The 26,757-nt window shown below is 33.4% G+C and overlaps 10 protein-coding genes across 15 annotated transcripts in view; 6 read left to right on the forward strand and 4 right to left on the reverse strand.

The window, feature by feature from the left end:
- The window catches only part of LOC116348943 (insulin-like receptor), a 41,770-nt gene extending 37,861 nt beyond the window's left edge, over positions 1 to 3,909 (forward strand). For 4 of the 5 annotated variants that reach the window (XM_031780175.1, XM_031780174.1, XM_031780176.1 and 1 more), the window contains one exon: positions 546 to 3,909. In XM_031780175.1, coding sequence (XP_031636035.1) covers positions 546 to 984 — 439 coding nt within the window. In that variant the 3' untranslated portion in view covers positions 985 to 3,909. The remainder of the gene's footprint in view (positions 1 to 545) is intronic. The other variant, XM_031780177.1, reaches the window with a different exon arrangement.
- A 2,210-nt stretch (positions 3,910 to 6,119) lies between these two features.
- On the forward strand, positions 6,120 to 7,145 carry LOC116348749 (probable pseudouridine-5'-phosphatase). Its single transcript, XM_031779851.1, has 3 exons — positions 6,120 to 6,250; positions 6,318 to 6,862; positions 6,937 to 7,145. The coding sequence occupies exons 1-3, from the start codon at positions 6,223 to 6,225 to the stop codon at positions 7,051 to 7,053; spliced, it is 690 nt and encodes a 229-aa protein (XP_031635711.1). The 5' UTR covers positions 6,120 to 6,222; the 3' UTR covers positions 7,054 to 7,145.
- Positions 7,146 to 7,242: 97 nt separating this feature from the next.
- Positions 7,243 to 8,451, forward strand: LOC116348748 (probable pseudouridine-5'-phosphatase). Its single transcript, XM_031779850.1, has 3 exons — positions 7,243 to 7,912; positions 7,975 to 8,204; positions 8,283 to 8,451. Exons 1-3 carry the CDS (start codon positions 7,486 to 7,488, stop codon positions 8,394 to 8,396), a joined length of 771 nt encoding a protein of 256 aa, XP_031635710.1. The 5' UTR covers positions 7,243 to 7,485; the 3' UTR covers positions 8,397 to 8,451.
- Positions 8,452 to 8,600: 149 nt separating this feature from the next.
- LOC116348747 (A-kinase anchor protein 17A) lies at positions 8,601 to 12,343 on the forward strand. Of its 2 annotated transcripts, XM_031779849.1 has the most exons (10): positions 8,601 to 8,753; positions 9,262 to 9,447; positions 9,527 to 9,807; positions 9,877 to 10,056; positions 10,116 to 10,373; positions 10,578 to 10,785; positions 10,862 to 11,207; positions 11,274 to 11,574; positions 11,638 to 11,726; positions 11,787 to 12,343. In XM_031779849.1, exons 2-10 carry the CDS (start codon positions 9,397 to 9,399, stop codon positions 12,230 to 12,232), a joined length of 2,160 nt encoding a protein of 719 aa, XP_031635709.1. In that variant the 5' UTR covers positions 8,601 to 8,753; positions 9,262 to 9,396; the 3' UTR covers positions 12,233 to 12,343. The 2 variants fall into 2 exon arrangements, with proteins under 2 accessions (XP_031635709.1, XP_031635708.1); XM_031779848.1 differs by lacking the exon at positions 8,601 to 8,753 and having other exon boundaries at positions 9,153 to 9,447.
- A 294-nt stretch (positions 12,344 to 12,637) lies between these two features.
- Positions 12,638 to 16,669, reverse strand: LOC116348737 (ubiquitin-like modifier-activating enzyme ATG7). The gene is made up of 11 exons (XM_031779835.1): positions 16,263 to 16,669; positions 15,991 to 16,186; positions 15,547 to 15,911; positions 15,114 to 15,323; positions 14,897 to 15,041; positions 14,663 to 14,750; positions 14,336 to 14,592; positions 14,062 to 14,241; positions 13,296 to 13,586; positions 12,843 to 12,962; positions 12,638 to 12,751 (listed from the first exon to the last, which is right to left on the reverse strand). The coding sequence occupies exons 1-11, from the start codon at positions 16,451 to 16,453 to the stop codon at positions 12,707 to 12,709; spliced, it is 2,088 nt and encodes a 695-aa protein (XP_031635695.1). The 5' UTR covers positions 16,454 to 16,669; the 3' UTR covers positions 12,638 to 12,706.
- Positions 16,670 to 16,824: 155 nt separating this feature from the next.
- LOC116348881 (thiamin pyrophosphokinase 1) lies at positions 16,825 to 18,383 on the forward strand. The gene is made up of 4 exons (XM_031780071.1): positions 16,825 to 17,249; positions 17,320 to 17,564; positions 17,775 to 18,036; positions 18,138 to 18,383. Exons 1-4 carry the CDS (start codon positions 17,117 to 17,119, stop codon positions 18,257 to 18,259), a joined length of 762 nt encoding a protein of 253 aa, XP_031635931.1. The 5' UTR covers positions 16,825 to 17,116; the 3' UTR covers positions 18,260 to 18,383.
- LOC116348880 (serine/threonine-protein kinase pelle-like) lies at positions 18,303 to 21,079 on the reverse strand. Its single transcript, XM_031780070.1, has 4 exons — positions 20,515 to 21,079; positions 19,769 to 19,878; positions 19,498 to 19,699; positions 18,303 to 19,421 (listed from the first exon to the last, which is right to left on the reverse strand). The coding sequence occupies exons 1-4, from the start codon at positions 20,707 to 20,709 to the stop codon at positions 18,447 to 18,449; spliced, it is 1,482 nt and encodes a 493-aa protein (XP_031635930.1). The 5' UTR covers positions 20,710 to 21,079; the 3' UTR covers positions 18,303 to 18,446.
- Positions 21,080 to 21,478: 399 nt separating this feature from the next.
- LOC116348769 (serine/threonine-protein kinase pelle-like) lies at positions 21,479 to 23,650 on the reverse strand. Its single transcript, XM_031779879.1, has 3 exons — positions 23,145 to 23,650; positions 22,797 to 23,048; positions 21,479 to 22,728 (listed from the first exon to the last, which is right to left on the reverse strand). Exons 1-3 carry the CDS (start codon positions 23,334 to 23,336, stop codon positions 21,754 to 21,756), a joined length of 1,419 nt encoding a protein of 472 aa, XP_031635739.1. The 5' UTR covers positions 23,337 to 23,650; the 3' UTR covers positions 21,479 to 21,753.
- Positions 23,651 to 24,040: 390 nt separating this feature from the next.
- Positions 24,041 to 24,929, reverse strand: LOC116348743 (28S ribosomal protein S10, mitochondrial). Its single transcript, XM_031779843.1, has 3 exons — positions 24,794 to 24,929; positions 24,469 to 24,707; positions 24,041 to 24,388 (listed from the first exon to the last, which is right to left on the reverse strand). The coding sequence occupies exons 1-3, from the start codon at positions 24,800 to 24,802 to the stop codon at positions 24,112 to 24,114; spliced, it is 525 nt and encodes a 174-aa protein (XP_031635703.1). The 5' UTR covers positions 24,803 to 24,929; the 3' UTR covers positions 24,041 to 24,111.
- Positions 24,930 to 25,213: 284 nt separating this feature from the next.
- Positions 25,214 to 26,529, forward strand: LOC116348741 (methylenetetrahydrofolate reductase). The gene is made up of 2 exons (XM_031779842.1): positions 25,214 to 25,858; positions 25,949 to 26,529. The coding sequence occupies exons 1-2, from the start codon at positions 25,459 to 25,461 to the stop codon at positions 26,491 to 26,493; spliced, it is 945 nt and encodes a 314-aa protein (XP_031635702.1). The 5' UTR covers positions 25,214 to 25,458; the 3' UTR covers positions 26,494 to 26,529.
- The last annotated feature ends 228 nt before the right edge of the window (positions 26,530 to 26,757 follow it).

Consider the following 26,757-nt stretch of genomic DNA (forward strand, 5'->3'; position numbering starts at 1 on the left):
AATAACGACAAAAACTTGATTGCATGGTACACCTACGTATACGTTTATAATGACAAATTTTTTTGGAAAACCATTTGGAGTATATTGTTTGGCTAATAACATTTACTCAATGCACAGGAAAAATATACCAAATCATAAACGAATACGAACAAATGAATCGTTTAAATGTTGTTTGTTGTTTCAAAGCAATTTTTTTTAATCAGATCGGTGTGTCGATGAACATTATGGAAATGCTATTAATTCGTTGTTCGATTTAGATTTGGTTGGTTTTTATAAACCTTGGCATTTTATTAACATTAGTGTTTATATTGAATGCAAGAGAGAATCGCTCATGAATAGTCTTCCGTTCGAAAATCAATGCGAATCAAATCGCAGTTAAAAATGTCCGCTAGTGGAAGTAAAATGAATTTGACTCTCTTGGATTGAACTCTCTTAAATTATAGAAACAATTTAAAATCGGGCCAATGGTCCCACCATCAAAAAAATGTACAACAAAAAATATGCGTTGTTTTCTTTCTTTATTTCATTTCTCTTGACGACTTTAGAGCCGAAAATAGCAGTACAATACCAGATATAAGTAAAGCAGTTCCAAAAAATTCGTCACATCTACTGAAAATGCCATTGCTGTCAAAAGCATCACATCAACCATCATTTTCATTTTTAAGTACATTACTTCCATCAAAATCGCCCGCCACCAATCCAGCAAATGACCTTGCGTCGCACACTCATTGCAATAATACGGAATCACAGTCGCAAATCGAGAATGAATCAACGGCCATCATAATGCCGTCGCCGCCATCGTCACAGAATTTGTTTGGTCGCAACGGTATCAAAACAAATTTCAATCAATTTGCACGCATAAAGTTCGGCGACAGTGTAAATGTCAACAATACAGGTGACAAAACTAAAAATGATTATTGCAATACTAGTAGTAGCGGTACTGGTGATGCCAAAGCCTATAAATTATTAAATTCACTCAGCTAAAAACCATGCGTTCATCAACTACTAGCTTTACGTTTTTACGTTAATCGATATTGTTTACTTTTTTTTTTAAATATAAATTAATAATTTTGTTTAAATGATTCGGTGAATTCTACCCAAAAAGAAAAACAAAACTATTAGCAACATTGAGAGCGCAACCCAAAACCATACTATTATCTATGTGTAAATTTAAATCTAAAAGTCATAAAAATTATTTGACATTGTTAATTATCAAAAGAAAAAAAATTACTATCATCATACATGTATAAGCAGCATAAAGCAAGAAGCGAAGTAGAAATAATTATTTAAAAATGAGGTTCTATAGCACAGTGAAGCAGTAAAAAATTGAAATGAGCAAAAAATGAGCGTTCTAAAAGAATACACTTCTTTGCAAATTTGCTTTTGCTGCTTTGATAATAAAAAATTAGTTCTATTTATGAAATGCCCATATTGAAGCATATTTAGGTTAAAACAAGAAGACGAAAATGATACAACGCATATTAAAAAAAAGAAGAAGATTTTTGTAACTGTATAAATAATTGAGAACAGAGAAAAGCATTTTTATGGATGGAGAAATAGCAACTATTTTTTAAATGAAATGAACATTTAGGTTATAAGAGATAATAATAATTGTTGTAAACCATCGGTTTCATTCAAACGCACTCAAACCTTGACCAATCTATATGAGTTACAAAAAAATTTGTATTTCAAAGCTTCCAAACATCAAAAACACTTTCAAACGAATGAAATCACATTTTTCATGAAAACGATCAATAGATCAACATACTATCCCTCTATGTCATCATTTTTATATGCTTGTTTATGTCAAATTTCCAATTAAAAAATATTATAAACAAAATTGATTTGAACTAAATACAACTACTCACTTTACGTCAACTCCTTCTCCCAGCAAAAAATAGATATTAACAAAAAAAAAATGCATTTATTTATGAATTTATACGAAACGATGTTCAATTATTCAGAGACCGATTTAATTTCTCACTTTTATTTCAAGCAGTCGAAGTTACTTTTCGTGGCACTATATGATGCCATTGCTCTTGAGTTTAATCATTGTTTTTATTTCGATATTTGTTTTAATTTTCTTCAGGGATTGTTCCTCTGAGGAGGAGGAATGGTGAGGAGGAAAATGTTTTTAGCTAAAAATGATATTTTAGTGATAAAAATGGCCCTTTGAGCAAAAAAAAACTTTTCCTCCTCACTTGATGAGAAGGTGGATCCTCCTCGCTCTCCTCCTCATTTTCCTCCTCAGAGGAACAATCCCTGATTTTCTTTAAATAATACTTAATTTATTAATTTTAAAACAAATATGCAGTTTTGGATTCTAGTTTCGCCTCAAATTATGTTTTATTTAGAATCAACGTTTAAGACCAACCACCAAAAACTTAAAATCCAAGAAAAGAAACAATTTTCGTTTCACTTGGAAACGTTAATTGAATTGGCATAAAAATCCCATACTATTTTAATTTCAATGAATGAAGCAGCAGTAATCAAAACACATATACCAACGAAAAGTGAGTCAATAGATTTACATTTGGATCGTTTCGATGTTATTGTTTGCACTGCGAAAATATAAAATGTGAAGAATAAAATCGATTAAGTATGATGTAAGATAGCCAAAAAAAAAAAAACGAAAAAAATGCCATTTGTCCAAAATAAATGTAAGTTTAGAGCAGGTTATCGTGTGTATTCGAAAATGTTTTAATTGACAATTGATGTTTGTCAAGACAAATGCCGGCTTTAAACCCCTCCGCCACAAAATAACACTTACATGACACATTGTTTCAATTACACCAAACAAACCATAGATACATTTTTTTATAAAGAAAGATAGAAAAACAATCAACCATTTCATATTTTATAGTCAAATCTCTTCTTAGGCAAATTTAATTCGTACCTTTTCTTATTTCTATTATTTAACAAACAAAGTATGCAATTATTATAAATGTTCATTTTGTTTGATGACAAAACAAACCAACAAAAAAATCGAAGAAGTTTCTTATGACTCTAATCTAACTGCGCACAGTTTTATTGATTAATATTTAATCACATGCTACCCCACCGCTCGTTTAATTTGACTTGATTAACAGTTTTGTAATGCATAGAAATGAACACAAGAACAACAACACTGAATACAGAGACATTCAGCATTGAAATTAAGAAATGTGGCATTTTAATAGTGACAAAGTCAGAATGCAGTAGCGATTAAGTGTAATTAGAGTTTTTTTTATTAAGAAACGATGAGAAATGAGACAAAAATAAAGAAACATACATACAAATAACGAAGGAGAATCGGTTTCCAAAACTAATGTGTTCAGTAGAAAAGAAATGCCATTGTATTAGAACATAGAGAAAAAAACATACATTTTCGAAACACACGAATCAAATATTATTGAATTGGATTGGCGGACAGATAACAGATATTATCACATACAGCGTAAATAAAACATTTACAACTCACTCAAATAGGCACACAAATACACATAAAAACGCAATGCAAATACTAACATCAAAAACGTTTCCCACCACGACACATGATACAACTACAAAAATACACACAAACGAATTCACAAAGTCAAAACAGTCGAAAATCCACAAAAACAAACAAATAGATTTTAGTGTACAAAAAATGATTAAGATCCGTTCTCTTTTTTTTAACTATTCGTTAAGATACAAACACAAATTAATTCCATAGTAAACGAAACAAAAAAATTTCAATCTCATCATCGAATATCGACAATTTTTGTTCTTGGTATGAGTTTAGATAAATAAAGTAACCAATTGCTCGAGCAAAGCCTAATTATATTTTATCCCATCATTGCTTTCATTGTTCAAAATGTTCATCAAATGTATGCTTAAAAATTTCATACAAATTGAATGGAAAACTTTAAGTAAGAATATTCAACCAAAAAAAAAAGAATAAAAAATATTTTTTATAGAAAAATTATAAAAAAATGACAGAAAAATACATAAAATTTACTATTTCATTAAAAAAAAAGATTGGAAAAAATGCATAAAGAAATAAAAAACACCTGATGCAGAAAAAGCACACCTGTTATAAACAGAAAATGGTTTTTTGCAAAAAAAAAAAAAGAAACAAACAAAATGTTCAACGAACTTATCAAAGATGTGTGTATTTCTCTATGGTTTTGTATTGTTGCGCTGTAACTCAGCAAAAAAAAATTATTATTAAATTAAATTGTAAAAGTGAAACAAACGCATACAAAAAAGGTAAAAGTTATGCAAAAAGTTCTTAAAGAAAATTGAAAGAGAAAAATAAAATGTTTTGAAATAAGTTTAAAAAAAACAACAACCATAGAGTCAGTTAAGTACTAGTTTGTATCAGTTTTGTAAAAAGTACCTCTACAAAATTAAGAACGATAAAATGAGAAAAAAAAAAAATGAAATCAATCCCAATAATAATAAATTAAAAATAATTTTTTATGACTCTTTAATAATAATGAATAATTACTGTTTGCATATTGAAATAATATTCAGAATTCGAAGATTCTGATTAATTTAAATGAAAAATTAAATGAATAAACATGCTAACATAGTTGTAAAATTATAGCTTTTCTACGAGCAAACAGGAAATGTATAAAAAAAGACAGGAAAACAAAATAACTATGTATATTATATGAGAACATTATGAATGAATTTTTGTTTATTTATAGTGTTCGTTTTTTTTTGTATTCGATTTCTCCACAACGCAAAAAATGAAACAACAAAACACGCCACAAAATATTATGAATTGAAATAGAATATTTACAATTCAAAATGGAACTTCTCAAATACATCAACGCAAGGATATTTTCCATCCCTTCTATACATACACACACATATTTCTATATAAAAACACTCCCACACACACAAATACACTCTTTTTCAATAGATTAGTTTATTTATATACAAAAGCGAAACTATGAAATTACAAAAAGTTATTCGAATAAACAAAAAATCACACACAAACACACTCTAAAAAGTAAATAGACGAATATTTAGTAAAATGAAAATTCTACAGCCTATGTTAATCATAAAATAGTTAGTTAACAGTTTCGATATGGCAAATAATAAAATAGCGTGTATTTACAATTATTTTCTGTCAATTGACAAAAGGAAACTTTAAACGAATCGCGCTAATTCATTATATTGCCAAAAAAGAAAAAAAAAACAATAAATCCACAACATACTTTTTAAAGAAAAGAAAATATAATATGAGAAAGCATTTGAATTGTTACAGAGTATTCGTTTTGATGATATACAATATATATTAGTACAAGTTTGACAATGGCAAAATCGTACACACAGTAGATTTAGTTAGCCGATAATCAATTTCATAATGTGTTACACATTTGTATATACATCAATACTCCATTGATTGGAATCGGAACAAACAAATAGCCTATTTATATTTTTCATGCACATACCTACATATTGGAAATATTCCGATTTTTACAACAGAACAGCAAATCGTTTTTGATTTGTGAACTTTTGCCTATTGTTTTTCATTATTATTATTATTATTTTCTTTTCTTCTATTTTTTTTGCGATTGACGATCTTGTACTAGTAATTATTCATTACTAATTAATGAATCATATTGGTTATTATTTATATGATTACATTACAAAATACTATGCTTTTTACACGGATGCGATGATTAATGATAATAATGTTTTCTCTATTTAACCCGATTAAAAGACTGACATATATAGTTCCTTTGTTTTTAATGTATAATATTTGAATTAAATAACAACATATAAAAATGCGAGAACGAGACAGATAGACACATGATGATGAAGAAGAAAATGTATAATTTTTTTTCTGCAGAAATTTTTTTTTTTTTGAAAAAAAAAAGCAATAAAAAACATTGAAAAATTGAAAATAAACATTCGACTGTATTTCATTTGTATCAAATCATCATTTTCCTTTCCTTCCAGTTATTTGTCTTTGGTAAGTTTGTACAAACACATAATATACAAACTGTCAGATTTTGTTTGAAAAAATAAAACAATCTCTTAAACACTTTGACACACTGACGTCAATACTGTTCACGTTTTCACTGTGTGTTTTTTCCCGTTATTGCATTGACGTCAACGAAAACTATTGTTCAAAGTTAAGCAACAAACTTTTCCATTTGTCGTGTGTTTGACGATCAGTTGTTTTGTATCAGTGACCGCGTACAGTGCCGTTGTTCAATTACCGCTGCTATTTACAAACAAAAGATGTCATTATATAAACCAGTTACACACTGTAAATTTTATTGGATTTATTTGATAAGGCGATTTATTGTATGCAATAAGAATATTATAAATTACAGGTGTATTTGACATGGATGGTTTGCTGTTCAACACTGAACCAATTTATGAAGATTCGGTTCGAGAAATCTGTCGTTCATTTGGAAAAGAGTATCCATTTGATGTAAGAATGAAAGTAATGGGAACAACTGAATACAACACAGCAGAAATAACCATAAAAGAATTGTCACTGCCACTGACTGTTCCAGAGTTTTTGATCAAGTTAGAAAATTTGGTTGCAGAAGAATTCAAAAAGGTGAAAATGATGAAAGGAGCTGACAGACTTATTCGTCATTTGCACAAGCATAACATTCCATTTTGTGTGGCAAGTAGTGCATGCAAAGAGATGGGCGCAATTAAATGGAGCGGTTACCCTGACTTGTATAAATTGTTTTCACACTTTGTCTACGGCTCAAGTGATTCGGAAGTAAAAAAGGGAAAACCAGCACCAGATATTTTCTTGATTGCTGCCAGTCGTTTTGAGGATAAGCCCGATCCCACCAAATGTCTAGTTTTTGAGGATTCACCAAACGGTGTGAAGGCAGCTGTAGCAGCCAATATGCAATCGGTAACAGTGCTCAAGCTACTAATTCGATATTTCAATCTTTATTCTACGAATATGTTTTTCATTTGATAATTCAGGTTATGGTTCCTGATGCCTCGCTTCCAATTGAAAAACGAGCCGAAGCTACTATCGTTATAAATTCGTTGGAAGATTTTCAACCTGAATTATTCGGGCTACCAGCATTCACCGACTAATTGTAAATTCCCAAATCAATTTTATATTTATTATGTAAAGATTTATATAAAGGTCATAAGTAAAACAATTTCCTTGTTTTGTTTGCCAAAAATTGTTGCTTTTCATTGAATTTAAAGTCGTATTGCTGAATTTGATGTCAGACCAACAGTTCAATTGCTGAACTCTTTTTCGAATTTGTAAGTGTTTGTCACATGTGACGTTCAAGCTGTCAGATACAGATGAAACTTGTTTATATCAGAACAAAAGCATTCAGTATCAGTGCGTTGAACATTTTCATCATTTATCCTGTGATATGACTAAACGTCTTCCTATATTTTCTGAAAATTGCATAACAAAAGTGTTAAAACAGCTGATATAGATCACTACTTCCTTTTTTCGATTTTAAAATTATTAATTTATTACATAAATCGTTGACGTAAACTTTATTAAAAATGTTTCGTACCGTTCGTTCGATATTGATAATCTCAAACTGTAAATCAAGTGGAATTGGTGTTACATTGCGAAAATTATCATCACGACCAAATGTAAAGCCTGTAAGCCATTGCCTGTTCGATATGGATGGTTTATTATTAGATACGGAATTTATTTATGAGAATTCAGTTCGTGAAATCTGTCGTTCATTTGGAAAGGACTATCCTTGGGATGTGCGAATGAAGGTGATGGGCACGCAAGAAGAGAAAACAGCTGAAATTGTCATTAATGATTTATCGTTGCCAATATCAATAGCAGAGTTTCTGAAGATACAAGGCGATTATGTTCGAAAAGAGTTCACCAGTTTGAATTTAATGAAAGGTGCCGAACGTCTCATTCGACATTTACATCAATCTCAAGTGCCAATATGTTTGGCAACGAGCTCAGGTAGCAAATTAATACAGTAAATAATAATGATTGTATTAACATTTAATGACTATTGAGCTCAGGTAAGGACATGGCCGAAGTGAAAATGTCAAATTATCCAGAGTTATTTGATTTGTTTGCGCACAAAGTTATGGGCTCAACCGACGCGGAAGTAAAACATGGAAAACCAGCTCCAGACATTTTTCTTGTTGCTGCTAGTCGTTTCAAAGACAAACCCGATCCGAGCAAATGCTTAGTCTTCGAAGATTCACCAAATGGAGTTCGAGCCGGTCTATCTGCTGGAATGCAAACGGTATTGATTGGCTTTCGTCTTCGAAAAAAAAAAAATATTTTCCCTAATGGATTTCGTTTTATTTTTCTTGAATTTAAGGTAATGGTGCCCGATAAAAAGCTTGTCACTCCCGAACAAACAAAAGAAGCAACCATCGTATTGGATTCGTTGGAAGATTTTCAACCCGAACTCTTCGGATTACCGAAATTTTAAAATTAATTGTTTTTCAATGAATAGACAAAATAGCCTTATGTTACTTATGTGTTAGAATAAAAAAAAGTTATTTTCAAAAATAAAACAGAAAAGATTTGAATTAAATAGAAAAAAAAATCGGCTTTATGACACTTGGAACGCATCCCTGCTGAATTGCTTAATAGCTGAATTGCTGAGCAAGAGAACGAATGAACTGTCATCGCCATTAGTTGATACCAAAATTCATTATATTGCAATTGGTTTCAATAAAAGTGTTGGAATCAACATTTATTTTTCTTTTCTTTCTGCAGAGTGGTTCAGTAATGATTTTGATTTTTGAGTGATTCGTCGTGTTTAGGATAAGAAACTGCAATTGAAGTCTGTATTTTACATACAAAGAAATCATTTTTTCTCTACTGTCCTACATTGCATATGTCTCGGAACATAGTTTGCAAACAATAGTTGCTTGCCCACCGCAGGTTTTTTTTATACAGACGACATTTTTATTTTCATTAGATTTTAGTAGGAAAATTAATTTGCCAAACATTTCTAATTTTTTTTTTTCAAATTTTGCCGTCCACGAGGCATTAGGTTTTTAAATTGAATTTTAGGGGTCTTTAATTTTATGTGAAATACACTGTAATTTCAATGTGGAAGTAATCTATTTCATTCATTTTCATACACACCATTTTTGTCTTCATTCATTCCATTTATTAATTGCAAATTTCTTTCAAATTAATTACTATTGAAATAATTTTATAAACATACCACCAACTGAAACACACAAAATCAATAAATTCATATTGGAATTGAACCATATTCAAATCAAAATAATAATCCAATGTAAACAAAACAACAATCAACAAAAACAACAATGAACATACAGACGGTGCAAAATGTATCGGATTGCGTCCCGTTATACCTACCGCATAGCTTATATCTTAAGCCACATGCAAAACTGGTTATATCAGTGCAATTGCCAACCACGGTCACTGGCAAAAGTATATCAAATTGGGATGTCATGGAAAATCTACGCAACACTATCTCACCCGATAAATTCTCTGTGCTGAAGGTGAGTTTGAAACATTTGATTTGATTCGTATGTGAATGAAATGAACTGATAAATTGTGTTTTCATATCGGCTTACGTAGGTTACTAAAAGTACATTAGAATTGACGCGTTTAGATGCCGAACTGGACGATCGAGAACGTTTGAAAGCAGTTGTACAACGGCTTGATGGGAATTCTATAAAGTTAAATGGTTTCTCAGAATCAGCTCGCATTCGAGCATCGGAAGCAAAAGATAATTTTCCAAAACGTCATGATTGGGATTCATATTTTCGTGATGCACGAAACATGGATGAAAAGAAACCCGGTGAACGCCCAGACACCATTCATATATCCAACTTACCCATTCGCTGGTTCTGTCCACGGTAAATATTGATTTAAATCATGCGGCAAACGGAAATAGACTCTAACAATTTTATCAAATCAATTTATAGGCATATGGAAAATGAAGACGATGTCAAACCAAGCGAAAGCATTTTTAAGCGAATTTTTGAAAAATTTGGCCCTGTCCGTGTTGTTGACATACCGATTTGCGATATTTATCGCAAAGAGATGAAATCTCACATGACTGGAATGAAAACATTCAGCTTTGACCAGGAGCTATATTTCGAGGGGTAAATTGTTTTAAGAGTAAAGCAGAAGACAGGGAAATAAACTGGTCATTTTTTTATAGATATGTGCAATTTTCGGAATACATTGGTTTCGTTCGAACCATGGATGCGTTACGCGGTATGAAATTACTACGAAAAGATGGCGATAAAAATCTAGCCATAAGTATTGCTGTTGACTTCGATACGACCAAACATCTAAGTGAAACGAGTATCAAGCGACGACAAGTGATTCGAGATCGACTCATTATGAAAGAGAATGAAAAACGTGAAGAGGAACGACGTAAGGCTGAAGAAGAAGAAAAACGGAAGGAAAAAGAAAGGTTTAAATTTGAAAGAGCTTTTTTTCTACATTTTTTTTAATTTTGACATTTTGAGTTTCGGACAATAGTAACTAACATGCATGAGTGCAAGTGTGTTAGTTATTATTATTGAAGCTCCAATAATGATTGATTTGTAGTTCAATGTTTTTGTAGCAATTGATTTAAGTTACCGTTTCAAGAGATAGCGATAATTTGTTTATACAGGCAAAAAGTGGAACAACAAAAAATAGAAGAATATGAAAAGCAGCGACAACGCGAAGAAAAGCGAAAAGAGAAACATTTGAAAAAGATACGAGAGCAAGAGCAACATCAATTGAATTCGAAGATTCGATCCGAGGAGAAGAAATTGTTGATTGCTCAACGGAAATTGGAAAGCATACGTGTGTTGGAAGCACTCTTTGATCGTATCAAGGTAATGAAAATAAAACTTTAAGCACAAATAAAAGTCAACTTCCTAATTTTCATTTTTGTAAACACATTTTTTTCAGATAAAAAATGTAACGCTCAAAGCAAAGATTAAGAAAGAACGTGATGAAATCGGATCAAGAGACAAGCACAATTCACAAAAATCATCATCGCTCCGTCGAAATCCATTGGATTTGCGAAATAAATTGATAAGCAAAGTTAAATCAGCATCAGAACAAGAGCTTGAACGGCAAAAAAGTCGCTTGAAAAAGTATCGCTCCGGTATCATATTGAATCGTGGTTCTGACGAACGTTCGCCGAGTGTTAATTCAATTAGCTCTGACAGTATTTTAAGTGATGACCCAGCAACTAAGAAAAAACGAAAGAAAAACGATGAATCGGACGCATCGCATGAAGAAGACGATAAAGGTGAAAATCATAACCACATAGACATAGTACTGTCAAAAACAAAATCTCATTTTTGTTGTTTTTCAGATGAAAATCATGGTCCATTGATGCCTGCCATGGGCGCATATCCTATGTACAATCCAGAAACAGGACAATGGTTGGGCATGTATCCATATCCAGCTCCATTTTTTCCACCAATTTATCCTCCAGCAGCAATGCCGTATTCGAAAAGTTACGAATTGGCACCAAGAGGAGGCTATCGTGGCCGTTTTCCCAGATCGAGAGGTGGCCGACGTCTCTACAGAGGTGGTCGTGTAAATCATTATGGGCATGAAGATCGCCGAAATGATGATTGGTATGATCACAAGCGACGTGATCATCGCAGAAGGTAAAATTCGAAACAACCTCGAACGAAAATCAAAGAATATATTTTATAATGGTGTATTTTCAGATCGGAATCTCGTAGCCGTAGCCGTAGTCGAAGTCGATCTTATTCATCACGTTCTCGTAGTCGATCACGCAACCGACGCAGTCGCAAGAGTAAGTTTCAGTCAATCAATTCGGATGTGATTTGATTTTAATTTTTGTATACCTTAACAGGTCGTAGCAGAAATCGAAGCAGCAGTCGTAGCAGCCACAGCCGGTACGATACCAAATTACAGGCAGATATTAAATCGAAAAAATTGGCTTCAACACTTAGACGTTCACACTCGTCATCGTCCTCTGTGTCTAGTCGTTCACATCATTCACGTTCACGAAAACAAAGCCAGTCGTCACGTTCTCGTCATCGTTCAAAAGATGGCAAAAGAGAAAAATCGTCATCGAATTTAGAACGAAAAAAGCGACATTCAACGCGAACACCATCGCCACCACGCAATGCCAAATCATCCGAACGTGAAAAAATAACAAGTACTCCACCAGCCAAACGGTCTCCGTCACCACCACGGAAACAATCAAAATCCAGATCAAAATCGGTCGATAGCTCTGCGTTTCAATCACCAAAACACAAAGCCAAAAGTGTTACACCCGAAAAAGAATGGGATTGAACAAACATTGAAGCTATTTGGAATCAATATTGATTTTTATTTTATAACTTTTCTTTCATTTGAATAATTAGCTACATATAGTTTTTTTGTAAATAAAATTCAAAAGAATAATCAAATTTGTTTAAAATTTATTTTGGGGAGTTTGTTAATTCGAACTACTCCAACATTTATTCATTATTTATCGGATCATCTCTAATGATATAATCATTTGTTTCGCTGTTACATTGAATTTATGAGTAAATTAAAACAGAAATTTGAAAAGATAAAAAAGAACACAGATTTTATTCAAAAGACAATAATTTTTGTGACACTGAGTTTTCTTATTTTATTTCCGAGCAAATAAGCTCTCAAGTAAATTTAAAAACAACAAGCGACTGTTTCTCGATAATATTTTTTTTTTTTTTTGAAAATGATTGTGTTAAATCGGAAAACATTTATTTATATAATTTGTGTTGACCTGGTAGACTCTTGGGTTCAATCCGACGTATCAAAGTCTGATCCTTCGTCGAATTCCAAAACCTAAAGGAATCACAACGAATCACAATTAGTAAAAGAAAAAAGATTGAATTTTTTCTTTGAATAAAAAAAAAAACAACAGAAAACTTCATACTTCTTCGTGTTGAGCGTTAAGTATCTCGGATATTCCGGACAATTCTTCGAGACATTTCGACGATTCGAAAACTTCGAATAGGAATTCATGTCCTCTCGCACGGTATTCGTCGATAATTTTCTAAAAATCACAATTGTTATAAAAATTTAAAAATCTTATTTGGCAAAAAAAAATTTATACCCCGCGACGGAGGTAATTGCGAGGAAGAATTCCTAAGTTTCAATCGACAGTGTTATTCATGGTATGGAATAGCAGTTACGATTGTATGTTTCGGTGGCTCGCGGTGAAAGTAGCGACGAGAACCAAGCTAACTCACCGAAATCAATATAGAAATTATTTACCTAGTGAATTATACTTTTTTCGCAAATGAAAAATGTTTCATTCACATTTGTATGACACAATGCTTATGGTGTTCTCACTTTTAAATATATGCAAACATGAACATAAACATACCTTTGAGCATGCAACACATTGTGAAAAACGTTCGGTGGCTGGAAGAATGTTTTCGAAATTGCTGAGTGAACCACGAATTGAATGCGGAATGATGCCTAGTAAACCTTCTGGTATTGATTTCATTTGCAAATGAACGTCATGATTATTGATGGAAATGTATGCCGGGCACATTGACCTTTGCGGATGTTGAATCATTGAAATCAATAGTTCAGCAGCTAAACCGCCTGCAATATTTGAAACAGCCGGTCGTGTTACGGTACATTGCTGGTCAAGTGTACGATCTTTCATTGACTATTTGAAAATAAAGAAAAGAATAAAACGTAAAAAGATACATATTTGGTAAAAAAATCCAAAAAAAAAAAGAAATTTAGAAAGAAGAATATGTTTAAAGCAGAATAACAAGTGATATTGTCGTAAGTCGTAAGCACCGATAAACACTTTATATTCAACGCACACCTACTCAATCATTCAGCAAGCTCGCTACATCACGCATGTTAACTAAACAAGTTGCATGTTGAACGGAATGGGGATTACGTACAACTCAAAGCAATCATTTGTTGTTGCTATTTGACAGAAAACTGGAAATATTTTTAACTGCGGAACGACCAATTTTGCACTTGTTATCACAACAAAACAATTGAACACTGAGGAAGAGCATATGGAAGTTACGTCGGTCGATCATGTGCAAACGGATTCAAAAGAATGTTCTGGATTCGAAATCTATTCACATCCCAATACGGAGATAAATTAAAATAAAAGTACTTACATCACCCGGAGCAGTGATATCATTACAAAAGTAACAACCAAGTTTATCCCCCGGTATACATTTAAGCCCATCGATAATTGAACTAGTCGATTGTTCTGCTGTGTTAACATTTTCCAATGGATTACATCCATGCCGCATAACCAAATAACTATCAAAACCCAATGCTGCATTTATGACAATCTAAATAAAAACGAATGTACATTTTATTGAATTAAACTATACAAATAATAATTTATCCGAAAATAAAAACTATATAGAAAGTTATAATACAAACCTTGTCGTGTGTTGCCGCCAACATCGTTGGTAACCACCGGCTCTCGCGCGAATCAGTCAACATAAAGATAACATCATGACTTTCGACGAGCTCTTCGATGGTTTTCAGTGCTTCAGTTGTTTGTTTTTTAAGCGATTCACCTATGGGGTAGCCTGGCATCGGTATATGTACATTATGACCCTTTGCAACTATGCCTGGATGAATTTCATTCACACGAAACGCTGCTGTTTTGGCCTTTTCCTTCTTGCCTTCGGCATCTATACATACAAAATATTGAAGGCTATAAAATTTCGACGTATCAAATTTTGATGAATAAGTTAACGCAACCTTTATACGTGAATAGACTCTGTCGCACGGGATTCGAAAACGAAACATGCCCACTATCGAGAAATGTAATATGCTGAATTCCCCAAGCCTACGAATTAAGAAAAACACATTCATTCAATGTTCATATTCTTCTACTGCGTAGGTCCGTTAAGAGACGGAATTCTAATTTTTGTACTTTTATGACAATGTCATGCCTCAACGAACAATTTACCACAGTGAAGGATTGATACTTACCATCAAGTTTCGTGCCACGGAGCAACCGAGAGTGCCAGCGCCAAAGAGTAAACATTTTACTTTGGAAATTCGATTCAAATCAAGGGTTGGCAAAAGGCGCCATTTCATCAGCTTGAGGTTCAAGTAAACGCCGCTTTCTGCCAATCTAAATAGAAAAGCCCAAATCCATACCATTATACATAGTTAATCATAGGATTGAAAATGAGTTAGACGTTACTTGTGTGGATCCATACTAGATGCAAGTGACGCACATCTTGGTAAATATTTTCCTTGTTCATTTGGCTCCCAGCCAATCCATTTAACATTGTCAATGTCAACGTCATTTGCCGGCAATTTGACTGTAAACAACATACTGTTTATTTCGATCGACACCGACTTCTTAACGCGTAACGAAAGTATTTTTATCGTTTTTTCTCTTAAATTCGGACTAAAATGAGATGATAATTTTTTTTTTTTTATTGTATATCTTTCGCGATAAAGAAATGAACACACAAAAAAATATGCCGTCCAATCAAATGAAGATGCGGTTATTCAGTAGTGTGCGGTCAAATTTTTTTCATTTTTATAATATTGTGTTCTAGAATTGACCGCAATTTACCGCATTGATAGAAAATTTGATCGCACACGCATAAGCGTCAAAATATACACACCATAAATGCGTCAGCATAAGTAGAAATAATCGGAGTGGCCATCCGCCATATTCAGCCATTGGACACGGATCCGAGAAACAAAAATAGATTTCATCCAAATTTGCATCGATGAAGTTGTCATCTTTTTTATCGGCGCTAATTTTCTCAGAGAGTCTAAGATAATTGAACTGATCGGCGTCATTGTGTGTGACAATGAAAAATGAACGCTCCTCACTGGACAACGAGAAATATAGTTTGGACAAGGCCTGCAGAGATGCTGAACTGAACACATTGGTGATGGGTTTGGGCTCATCGATTTTCTCAAAAATCGGAGTCGACGGACACGGATAAGCGAAGTAGTAATAATAATTGAATGCTTTTAAATCCTGTGAATTGAGAAAGAGCATTAATCTTATTGGCATTGAAGAAACAAGATGAACGCCAACGATGATTGAATAAACTTACGCCAAATGAGAAGATGAAGAATCTGGACAAAAGACTTGGCTTCTCCAAACATGCGCCACTTGTAATATCATTCCAAATTAATCGACCTTCGTCGCCAATCAATGCAAGCTTATCACACGATTTGAAATCTTCAATTTTGTTTTTGTTGACAATTGCCCCATGACACTGATAAATATTCGGACGTGATGCAAATTCACTGTTGAAAACAAATAATCAAATTCTTTAGCCACTTTGATATCAATTTGATTGGTAAAAAAACTAAGCAAACAAACCTATTGAACGACGTAGCATCTGTTTCGAGTAAACAGTGTGTTACGTCGGAATTTGTATAAAATGCATTAATTGATTTACGTGCATCGTTCAAGCGATCTACATCGATTTTTAACTCGGCCAATTTATGCCAAAATGTTGGACTCACAAACGAACTAAACGGTTGAAATTGGAAATAATTTGGTTCACTCATGACTATGGACCAAGAGATATTCGACTATTTGCAACAACTTTCACTCGTATATCATCTGTTTCATAGCCGTATTCACCAAGATTTTTTTTGTCGCTGATCTATTTATTAAGAGTATGATTCACGAAGACAGATAAAAGTCGCGACAATGTATTGATTTTGACTATCACAAAAGCGCGTTGTTTTTCTTGTTTTGCTCCAAATATAAATACTGAATCTAATGGCATGACAGCAATGTTTTGAGTGTTTGACAGTTCATGTGCGTATGTATTGGTATGTATTTTGACAACATCACTCTTTTGTCAGGTTTAAATGACAGGTTTTTAGTATTTGGTTTTCATTCGATTTGAATTTCAATAACTTTCGCTCAAATTCACATTAAAATATCTTGCATATACGTTTGATTGCCATTTTGAATATAATTATAAACAATTCCGGTTAATTTACGATGATAATGTGTAATAAACTTTGTGTTTAAGGCAATGACGTTTCACGCTGAAAGAGATATGTTACGCGCTTCCATCTTTCATTGAATACTTGACATTGAATTGAAAACAGTCAACATGATGAGATAGTTTTAATAGAAATATCACATTCATTATTAAATACTTCAAAAGATATCAGTGCAAACAGTCACAAGTGTATAAATACGTGTTAATAAAAAATATGTGTCAAATTATAAAATGGGATGCTACAAGCATTCTGAACATCACACAATCCGACATACCGTATGCGTTTATTGTTTTGAATCGACCAATTTTGTTCACATCAGACGACTTTCAACGGTTATGGAACAACGGTTTGCATTTTTTCAAACAATTTTATTCAAATATTGAAAAGAATATTTTACAATGTTTGTTTTTTCACAGCTGTGATACGTGTGTTGGTAGACGGTGGTGCAAATCGTTGGTTCAAATTTATCGCAGACAACAATTTAGCTGTAGACAGTATGGCAGTGCCAAGTTATGTGTCTGGTGACATGGATTCGATAACTGAAGAATCAACACAACGTTTGAACAAAATGGGATGTAAGCGAGTATATACACCGGATCAAAATGAAACCGATTGCACTAAATCGCTTATTGAATTACGGCCTTATCTTGAACCAAATAAGGTAATATGAAATCGAAGGTTATTCTTTTGAGAAGAGGAGGCAAATGAGGAGTAGGAAAATGTCTTTTTGATCAAAAAGTTATTTGTAAAACAAAAATTTTTTTTGGTTTCAAACATTCTCTTCCGCACACCCGCTCGCAGGAACAAGCCCTGGATGAAATTAAGCTTGTATAAAAAAATTGATTTTAAAATGCAATTTGTGCTATTTCAGATTAAAAATGTGTTGATCGTAACAGATTTTGGAGGTAGAATAGATCAAACAATGTCACAAATCAATACATTGTTCAAACGGCCACTATCCGAAAGTGTAAACGTTTATTTACAAAGCCACGACACACTAGCTTGGCTTCTTTTCCCGGGCCAACATAAAATAAACGTTCCACCGGAATTTGTTACGAACGAAGTTTGGTGTGGCTATATTCCGATGGATGGTAGTTCTTGTGTCACAACATCCGGTTTGAAATATGATTTAAGTGAGTGCACCTTTATCTATAATCATATCATCATATTTGATATAAAGAGACCTGAATTACAATCTAAATAATTTCAAATAAATTGTTATTTTCATCTGCAGCAAATTACACAGTCGGTTTTGGCAAAATAGTAAGCTCATCAAATTCGTACAGCAGTTCAACTGTTTCAGTTCACTGTGACAGACATCTGTTTTGGACAATGGGCATCGGTAAAAATGGCTGAGAGAGAAGAGATTTGAGGAAAACTTTGTGCTTAAAACTGAATATTAGTTTGTATTATTTGTTGTTTTATTTTTCGTTATGCCTGAATATAGTACAATGGTTCTTTCTTATACATTTGGAATAAAGTCAATTTTGTTTTTTTTTTTCTTAATTCAAAACTAATAAATCTATTATAAGCAAATTATTTATTAGAAGTCATCATCATTTCCAAGTAGAGTTTCAAGTATTTGCAATACTTGCACCATCTCGGGACGCCTACTGGACGTTTCATCTGTGCATTCCATTCCGATTTTCATCAGACTATCATATTTCGAGATGTCTTCTTGTGACGATATTTGTAATGACTTGTCGATGAGCATCCAATGTTCGTTATTTTTTATTTTTCCACACATGAACTTTGCTAAAAACGGTGATTGAGGAGGTTCACGGGTTTTATCATACGCTCGCATTGCTGTATATAATTCGAACAGCACAACTCCAAAGCTGTAAGTGTCGATTTTTGTAGAAAGAGTTTTATGGTATAAAAATTCTGCCGGCAGATAGGGACGGGTTCCGTAAATTGATGACACTTCCATTGATTCGGTGCTTCCTTGTCTTACGAGACCGAAATCGCCAATTTTCGCCACACAACATGGATCGAGCAATATGTTGGCTGGTTTTATGTCACCATGGATCAGAGGTTTTCCACCAATATAAGTATGAAGGTATTGAAGGCCTCGAGCTGTCCCAAGTGCAATTCGATTCCGTTGATGCAATGTTAACGGCTTTCCCGTTTTTCCACGCAATCGACGTTCCAGAGATCCACCAGACAAAAACTGGTATACCAAACAGGGTTCGGGCCCATTTTTACTGTATCCATACAGTGGTAGAATGTTATCATGCCTGCATGAATTCAAAAACGACAATTCCGTTTCCAATTGTTTCATTTGCACTGTGGCATTTTTCTTTGCATCATCGCTCTTGTATTGAAGTTTTTTGATGGCCACTTCAGTCGATTTCCAACGACCTCGAAATACAGTTGCGAATCCACCACGACCCAAAATATTTTTTTCGCTCCAATTTTCTGTTGCAGTCACAAGCTCCTCATATGAAATAAATGGTATAAGTCCGGCGATATCACATGCTTTTTTGTTATCGCTACCATTGCTTGTTATCACTGAATCCTACGCGAAGAAAAAAAAAATTAATATATTTTCCGAAAGCGATTTATAATAAACAAAAAAAAAACGTTAAACATACCGAATAGTCACTGCTTTCGTTCGTGTCTCGACTCATTTCTGGTCCATTCAAAATTTTCGATGACGCATTGTTCCGTTTACTTGTTTCCATTGATATTTTTGCAAGCAATACATGAAAATTTGGCAATGCACTCCATAACAAACGATGATACTTTTTATGTACATGATCTTTAAGGCATTCCATTGCTTCATATTGCTTCATTCTGAAAAATTGAAAAGTTTTATCTTTGAATCGTTTGTGCTTTAGCAGTTTTAAATATGCATTTATTTACCTATGTAACACCATAAACAATTCAGTGACAGTGTGATTTTGATCGCTCCACAGTGAAAGTAGCTGTTCCGATGGTGATATGCGTTTATCTTGAGCCATTTTCTTCACTCTCTGTTTAATGAGGGAAAATATCATAGGTTAATAACCGATATTACGACATGCATATTCATCGTTTTATATTTAGAAATTATGTTAACTTATAAGGAAAACCGAAACTTGAACCGGTTCATCGCTTTCGCAGAAAAAGAAGAAATGGTAAAAAAACATTGCTGATAATATATTTTTTGTATTATTAAATTTTTATTTAGAAATTCGACAATGATAACAAAGTGGAAAAGTGCGTCATGTCAAAAATAAAGATTATGTTTGCGCTTCAAAAATTTCATCACCAAAATTGTGTAACAGCAAAGAAACTTATTACTCTGCGATTAAATAATTGTAATTCACTTGGAATTTCCCATAGTGACAAATTGAGCAATCACCAACTAGAAATTCCAACGAATTGAACAAAATAAATTGAATGTCAAAAATGAATTGCATTTAATTCGATGTAGAAAAACAAGATATCGTATCTTTTTTCGAAAAATATCAGAGGGCAACAAATCGTTGACGATTCGTTGTACAGAGATCGAAAACATTAAATGCATACGCAATTTCCATATCGTATATCATGTGGTCAATTGGTTGCAACGCATTTTAAATATCTAATACGCGTATATTTAGTGAAACTATAAAAAAAACACTCACAATAATATCGTTTGTAGCGTAGCCCATCTCAATCGCGGCTTGTTCCCACACATTATTTTGATCAAGATGGTAACAAATGTGCATGCGATCGTTCTGCGGAATCAAATAAACATATATACTTCGGTCTATCGTTTCGGTGTTTGGCTGTGAGTCACCACCGCTGCTCGAAGTAGACGCCACTGTTCCAGCGCTCATTTTGTCATCAAATAATCGATAAAATTCTTTACACGTACAAAGGATTTTATGTAAATTAGGTATGATTAAGAATTCTTCAGAAACGCAACAAAATCACACGATCTTGATTGATTGGTCGAAAAAATGCGGCATTTGCTTCGGAACAACAAAGTCAAAAAGAAATTTTTTTCACAAAACTTTAGAGTTGTCTTCAATTCTTTTCGTCACCGTCACAAAAATGTGATACGCCTATTTCTCGAATTTCTCTTAATAGATATCAACTGATTGATACTGTTTCGCTTGTGATTAAATTCAACAGCATTAGTAGCTCTACTTGTAAAGCAACAAGTGTCAATGACGATACAATGAACAGAACTAATGATCGTCTACTGAAAACAACAAAGTCTGGCTGATTGATCAACAGCGCCATAATACACACACTACTTATTTACAGACATATGAATGATCGCACACAAACACACCACATCTGTGACTGTATTGTCTATTAAACAACAACAAAGACATTTACATATTTTTTGGGTATAGTTTGAGTCATTTTGCAAGACAATTCATACTAAATCATGGAATGTAAGAAATGTAAAAATAACTCAAAGGTTTTAGCTATTTGTTCATGAACGAATTACAATATCAATAGAGAAATAATCTTTGTTAGTTTTGACAGTTTACGTATAAATGTATCAGTATTGTTTTGATAACAAACGAAAGTATACTGATCGTGTGAGGTTTAAGTGACAGGTTTTTGATTTATTCGAGTTAAAATGCAATAAAATCCACTCATTCACAAGATATGAAACTCAATCATTTAATTTTGAAACATTGCATACAAGACAAACTTAACTTAAATACTGAAACTAGCTGGGCAAAACCAGTAATCTCATTGATTCTGACTAAGGCACTTAAAGTTACATTAAACATAAATTTTACAAATGATTTCATTTTTTTTTCTCTCGTTAAATCTAAAATGCGTACAAAGGAATACATTTGGTTCTCAAGAAGTAACATTAATGTTTGTTTATATCAATCCGCTAAAAAATGCAACTAATACTAAACTGGTAGCCCAATACTGCGTCCATCCTTATCCATGAGACTCTCTAGTATTTGCAATATTTTCACCATCTCCGGTCGATTGTCGCAATTTTCATCTGTGCACCTCATTCCCATTTTCATGATAAAATCATACAACGGATTGCATTGGGCCGAATGTATTGACCTATCAATGAGTGTGAAATGCTCGTTATTAATTACCTTGCCGCGCATAAACTTTGCCAAAAACGGTGCATCACGGTGTTTATCATATGCTCTCAATGTTGTGTATAATTCAAATAGCACAACTCCGTAACTGTAGGTATCAATTTTCGTGGTAAGCATTCGATTGTGCAAATAATCAAATGGTAAATATGGTTTTGTTCCACATATACTAGATACTTTCATCGATTCCGTGCTTTGTTGTCTAACCAAGCCAAAATCACCGATTTTTGGCACACAATTCAAATCGAGTAATATGTTTGCTGGTTTTATGTCACCATGGATTAGCGGTTTGCCATCAATATAAGTATGAAGGTATTGAAGGCCTCGAGCTGTCCCAAGTGCAATTCGATTTCGTTCCTCGAACGTCAGGGGACTTGCCGTTTTTCCACGCAATCGACGTTCCACTGATCCACCAGACATGTGCTGGTAAACCAAACAGGGCTCTGGCCCATTTTTGCTATATCCGTAGAGTGGCAAGATGTTATCGTGTCTGCATGAATTCAAAAAAGACAATTCCGTTTCCATTTGTTTCATTTGAATTTTGGCCTTTTTCTTTGCATCATCGGTCTTGTATTGAATTTTTTTAATAGCAACTTCAGTCGATTTCCAACGACCTCGAAATACAGTGGCGAAACCACCACGACCCAATATATTTTTTTCGCTCCAATTTTCCGTCGCAGTCTCAAGTTCTTCGTACAAAACGAATGGTATGAGGCCGGCGACATCGCCCGCTTTTTTATTGTCGCAACCGTTGGTCGACATCATTGAATCCTGAGCGAAACAAAAAAACTTGGTAACAAAAGACGAATGCAAATAATTTACAACAAAATTTAACGTACCGAATAGTAGCTACTGCTTTCATTTGAGTCTCGACTTTTTTGTGCTTCATTCGGAATCGTCAATGTTTTAAGTAATAATCGATGATATTTTCTGTTTACATGATGTTTCAGGCATTCCATTGCCTCATAATGCTTTATGCTATATAACACCATGAACAATTCTGTGACGGTGTGATTTTGGTCATCCCATAGCGAAAGGAGTTGTTCTGCATTTGAGTAGTGATTTTCCAGAGCCAATGGTTTTATTTTCGTCTATTTAATGAAAGAAAATTTCATTTTATTTCATTTTGCCCACACATTTTTACTTCATCATTAACAATTTTCACAAACGAAAGAAGACAAACTTACATTGATGTCGTTTTCAGTGAATCCCATTTTGATTGCTGCCTTTTCCCACACATCATTCTGATCGAGATGAAGACGAAGCTTGTAGCGGTCGCCTTTTGGAATTGAATGAGTGAATATACTTGTATCTTCATATTTATAAGAATCGCTACCGTCGCTGCCACTTGATTTAGATGACACTGTGCCATTTGACATCTTTTGCTTAATAATAGTGCACACTCACACCAAATTCTTTTATTTAAATCACTTTTAACAATTATGCGGAAATGAAATTAAATTACAACGTCCACATATAAATTACAGCGTTTGTATTTTCTGAATAAATTTATTAAATGTTCCAAAAATGTTCCTTGGTTCTTCGGTTTTCAAATTGTTTCACATTTATCTTTTTTTTTGTTCATCAAATTCTATGTACTGTCATCGATGATCTACTGCAGAGAACTAATCATCGTCCAGTGAAAACATGTGTAACCGACTATTGTTTTACACTGAACAAATTTGCATTAAACGCACATATACAAATAACATTTTGCACACAAGCACATGGCATTTGCTGCATGATTTATGTATTTGTAAGAATTTTGTAAAAGTAACTGACTCTTGTAGGCAACAACAAAAAGATGTATGCAAAATGTTTGGTTGATGTTACACAAACCAGTCACAAATGTGCTGTGGTACGCCTCTTTTTATGTTCTCTCTTCATAAACTGCTTTTTTCACCAGTCTAAATGTCTGCAAGAACAATGCGATCAAGTGGTAGGATTATGAGACGTTCATAATATAGTACTTGAGAAAACAAAGAATTTTGGCCGGCGATTAGTTTTTTTTTCTATCCTGTGAATACAAAATAAAATGTATTTGGCGCCAACATTATGGCACATATAATAAATTTCAAAATGATTTCAAAAACATCTAAATTTACATTGTTTTTATTGATAATATACTAAACAAACATTTAGGGTTTCATCTATTTAATTGGTCTGTTCATTTTCTACGAGTGGCGGTGGTTTTTGCATATGTTCTGGCAATGGTAGCGATTCCACTTTAGTCGCTTTGAGTGCAACACCTTCAGGTAAATTTCGTTCAATATATTCTAAATAGGTTGACAATGTGGATCCGGTCAAACGGTGAAAATGTATGAAATGGAAATATGTTCGGATTTCATACTGTACACGATGCTTTTTGTGAACAAATGCCGACTTCAGCAATACATATAGCTCTTTATTATAGTGTAATCTTGGCGTAAAACTGAAAATTGAACGAATTTGACGACAGATTATGATTAAGATTTGTTTATTTTTCATTATTCATTGCATGAGATGAACTACCTTTTTCCAACTTCAATGTTCAAGTGGTGAGCCGCTGTTGTTGCGAATTTTACATAACTTTTTAAGACCATTTTATCGTGGCCTTTCAATTCAATTTCAAGCCTTTTATATAATTTATCATCCTCTCCCTCGGTTTCAACATTTTTTACCTGTTGTGTCGATTCCACAGAATAGAATCGGATCGGTTGCACCGCACAGATAACATTCGGTCGAACAGCCGACAATCGGGATATAAATTGCTGATGAATGACATAAAACAATTGATTTAACAACGGATTATTTCAAAGGCAATTGAAATCAGTGAATGACTGATGAAAAAACTTACTCTTAACATGTTTGTTTCCAATTAAATCAAATATTTTTATAAATTTGTTGATATAATGTGCTGAAAAAAAATTTGAGGTTCAGTTTTCATAGGCCCTCTGATGGTCGTTTTAATAAACTTATTGAAATGTCACTTGATATTATTGTCAAATGTACAGGTACACCGAAATAGTCGGTTGCAATGATTTTAAATGTCTGAATGAATTGGGATAAATTTGATATTTTTGATCAAAATGAATATATTTTACTTGATTTAATAAAAGGTATCGCATTGCATATCAATCCATACTTGAATAACTAAACGGCATAATTTCAAATGTCAAATGTGTGAGAGAAAAAGAACAAAGTAAGCTTAAGTGCGTACTTCTCAGTCCCAAGTGAAAAAGTATTTAACTTGTGTGTGTATTATTCAATGATTTCAATGATTTTATATCAAAATTTACAAGTGGATAGAGGCTGTATCTCTGATACGTTGATACATTTTCCAATCTATGGCAGTTTTCAATCATATTAACAAACTGTTTTGATAATCAATTGTTAAAAAATGTTGATAAGACATACCATAGGTTTTAATGTCATTGAAAATAAATGAATTAAGTAGCTAATTCGTCAGCTGATCATCGTATTTTTCTCTGAATCAAACGAAAATATTTTCATCGACTAAAAATGCACGAGTTCGCTATTGATGTGGATAAACCGAGTTCGTCATTCAACATAATATCGCCAGGTGTTGAAAATAATTCTGACAAAAGTTTAAACGACTTGATACAACATAAAATCAAAGAACGAAAGCGTTTTTTTGGCATTGAAATTTCGCCGGCATCAAACGGAGATGATTTAGACTATAATAAATTTACGAGCTCACCATTATTTACCGCAGTAACTTGGCTATTTGACCACAATTTAAAATATGATTCATTGTCATCGGCACCAGCTGTTCACCTTGGAAAATCGGTGCAAAAATGTTCGCCCGTACTTATGCACTTGACTTGCTACAAACTCCAACCGGCAATTTTGCGCGAGTTAATTGACATTGGATTCAAAAATATCATGGCATTAAAGGGCGGTAAGTAAATACACAGACAATTTTAGCCGAGATTTTACTTAAACGATAAAGAAACCTTTTTTTCTTAATTTTATTTAAACAACAACACAGATCCGTACGAACAATGCGAAAATCAACCTTGGACCTATGCCATCGATTTAGTGAAAGCGATTCGAGAATTAAGTGCGGATGCAACAGTTGCAGTTAGCGGGTATCCCGAAGTTCATAGACTGGCAACGAGTCGTGCCGACGATTTAAAATGGCTCAAATTGAAAGTTGATGCTGGTGCCAATTTCATAATAACAAACACTTGTTTCTCATACGAGAACTTGATGGAATTTGTACAATCGTGCCGTGCCATTGGCATCACCGTACCAATCATACCGGGCGTTTATGTACCCTCTTCATATGTCGAACTCCATAAAATGTGTAGCATTTGCAAAGTTGAGGTACCGCACAGTCAAATGGTTATGTACGAACGGTACAAGAACGATAGTCAACGTTTCGTAACCTATGCCATTGAGAATACAGTAAACCTATTGACACAAATATTCAACAACGACGAGCATCCGATTTACGGTGTACAATTTTTTACACTAAATAAATACAAGCATATATATGAAGTTGTAGAAAAGTGTGATTTTGCAAATAAATGAAATGATTAATATTAAATAAAGACATTTCACGTTTTACGAGTGTTATATCATTTTGAGTTGAGATGTCATCGTTGTTCTCTGGCCGAATAAGCCGTCTGGCGTGTGTGCGTGTGCGCCTATCCAAATAATGTTTTTCTTTCAAATTATAACAATTTGTTTAGCATGTCGTAAAACAAGAAGAAGGCAATATCATATTCCCGATATTTACTGAATGGGCAAAAGTTTTCGATGTTTGCTCACGTATTCACAACATCTCATACTAAA

Source organism: Contarinia nasturtii, unplaced genomic scaffold, assembly GCF_009176525.2.
Source record: "Contarinia nasturtii isolate CC-2019 unplaced genomic scaffold, AAFC_CNas_1.1 Cnas_scaffold_2678, whole genome shotgun sequence".
NCBI lineage: Eukaryota > Metazoa > Arthropoda > Insecta > Diptera > Cecidomyiidae > Contarinia > Contarinia nasturtii.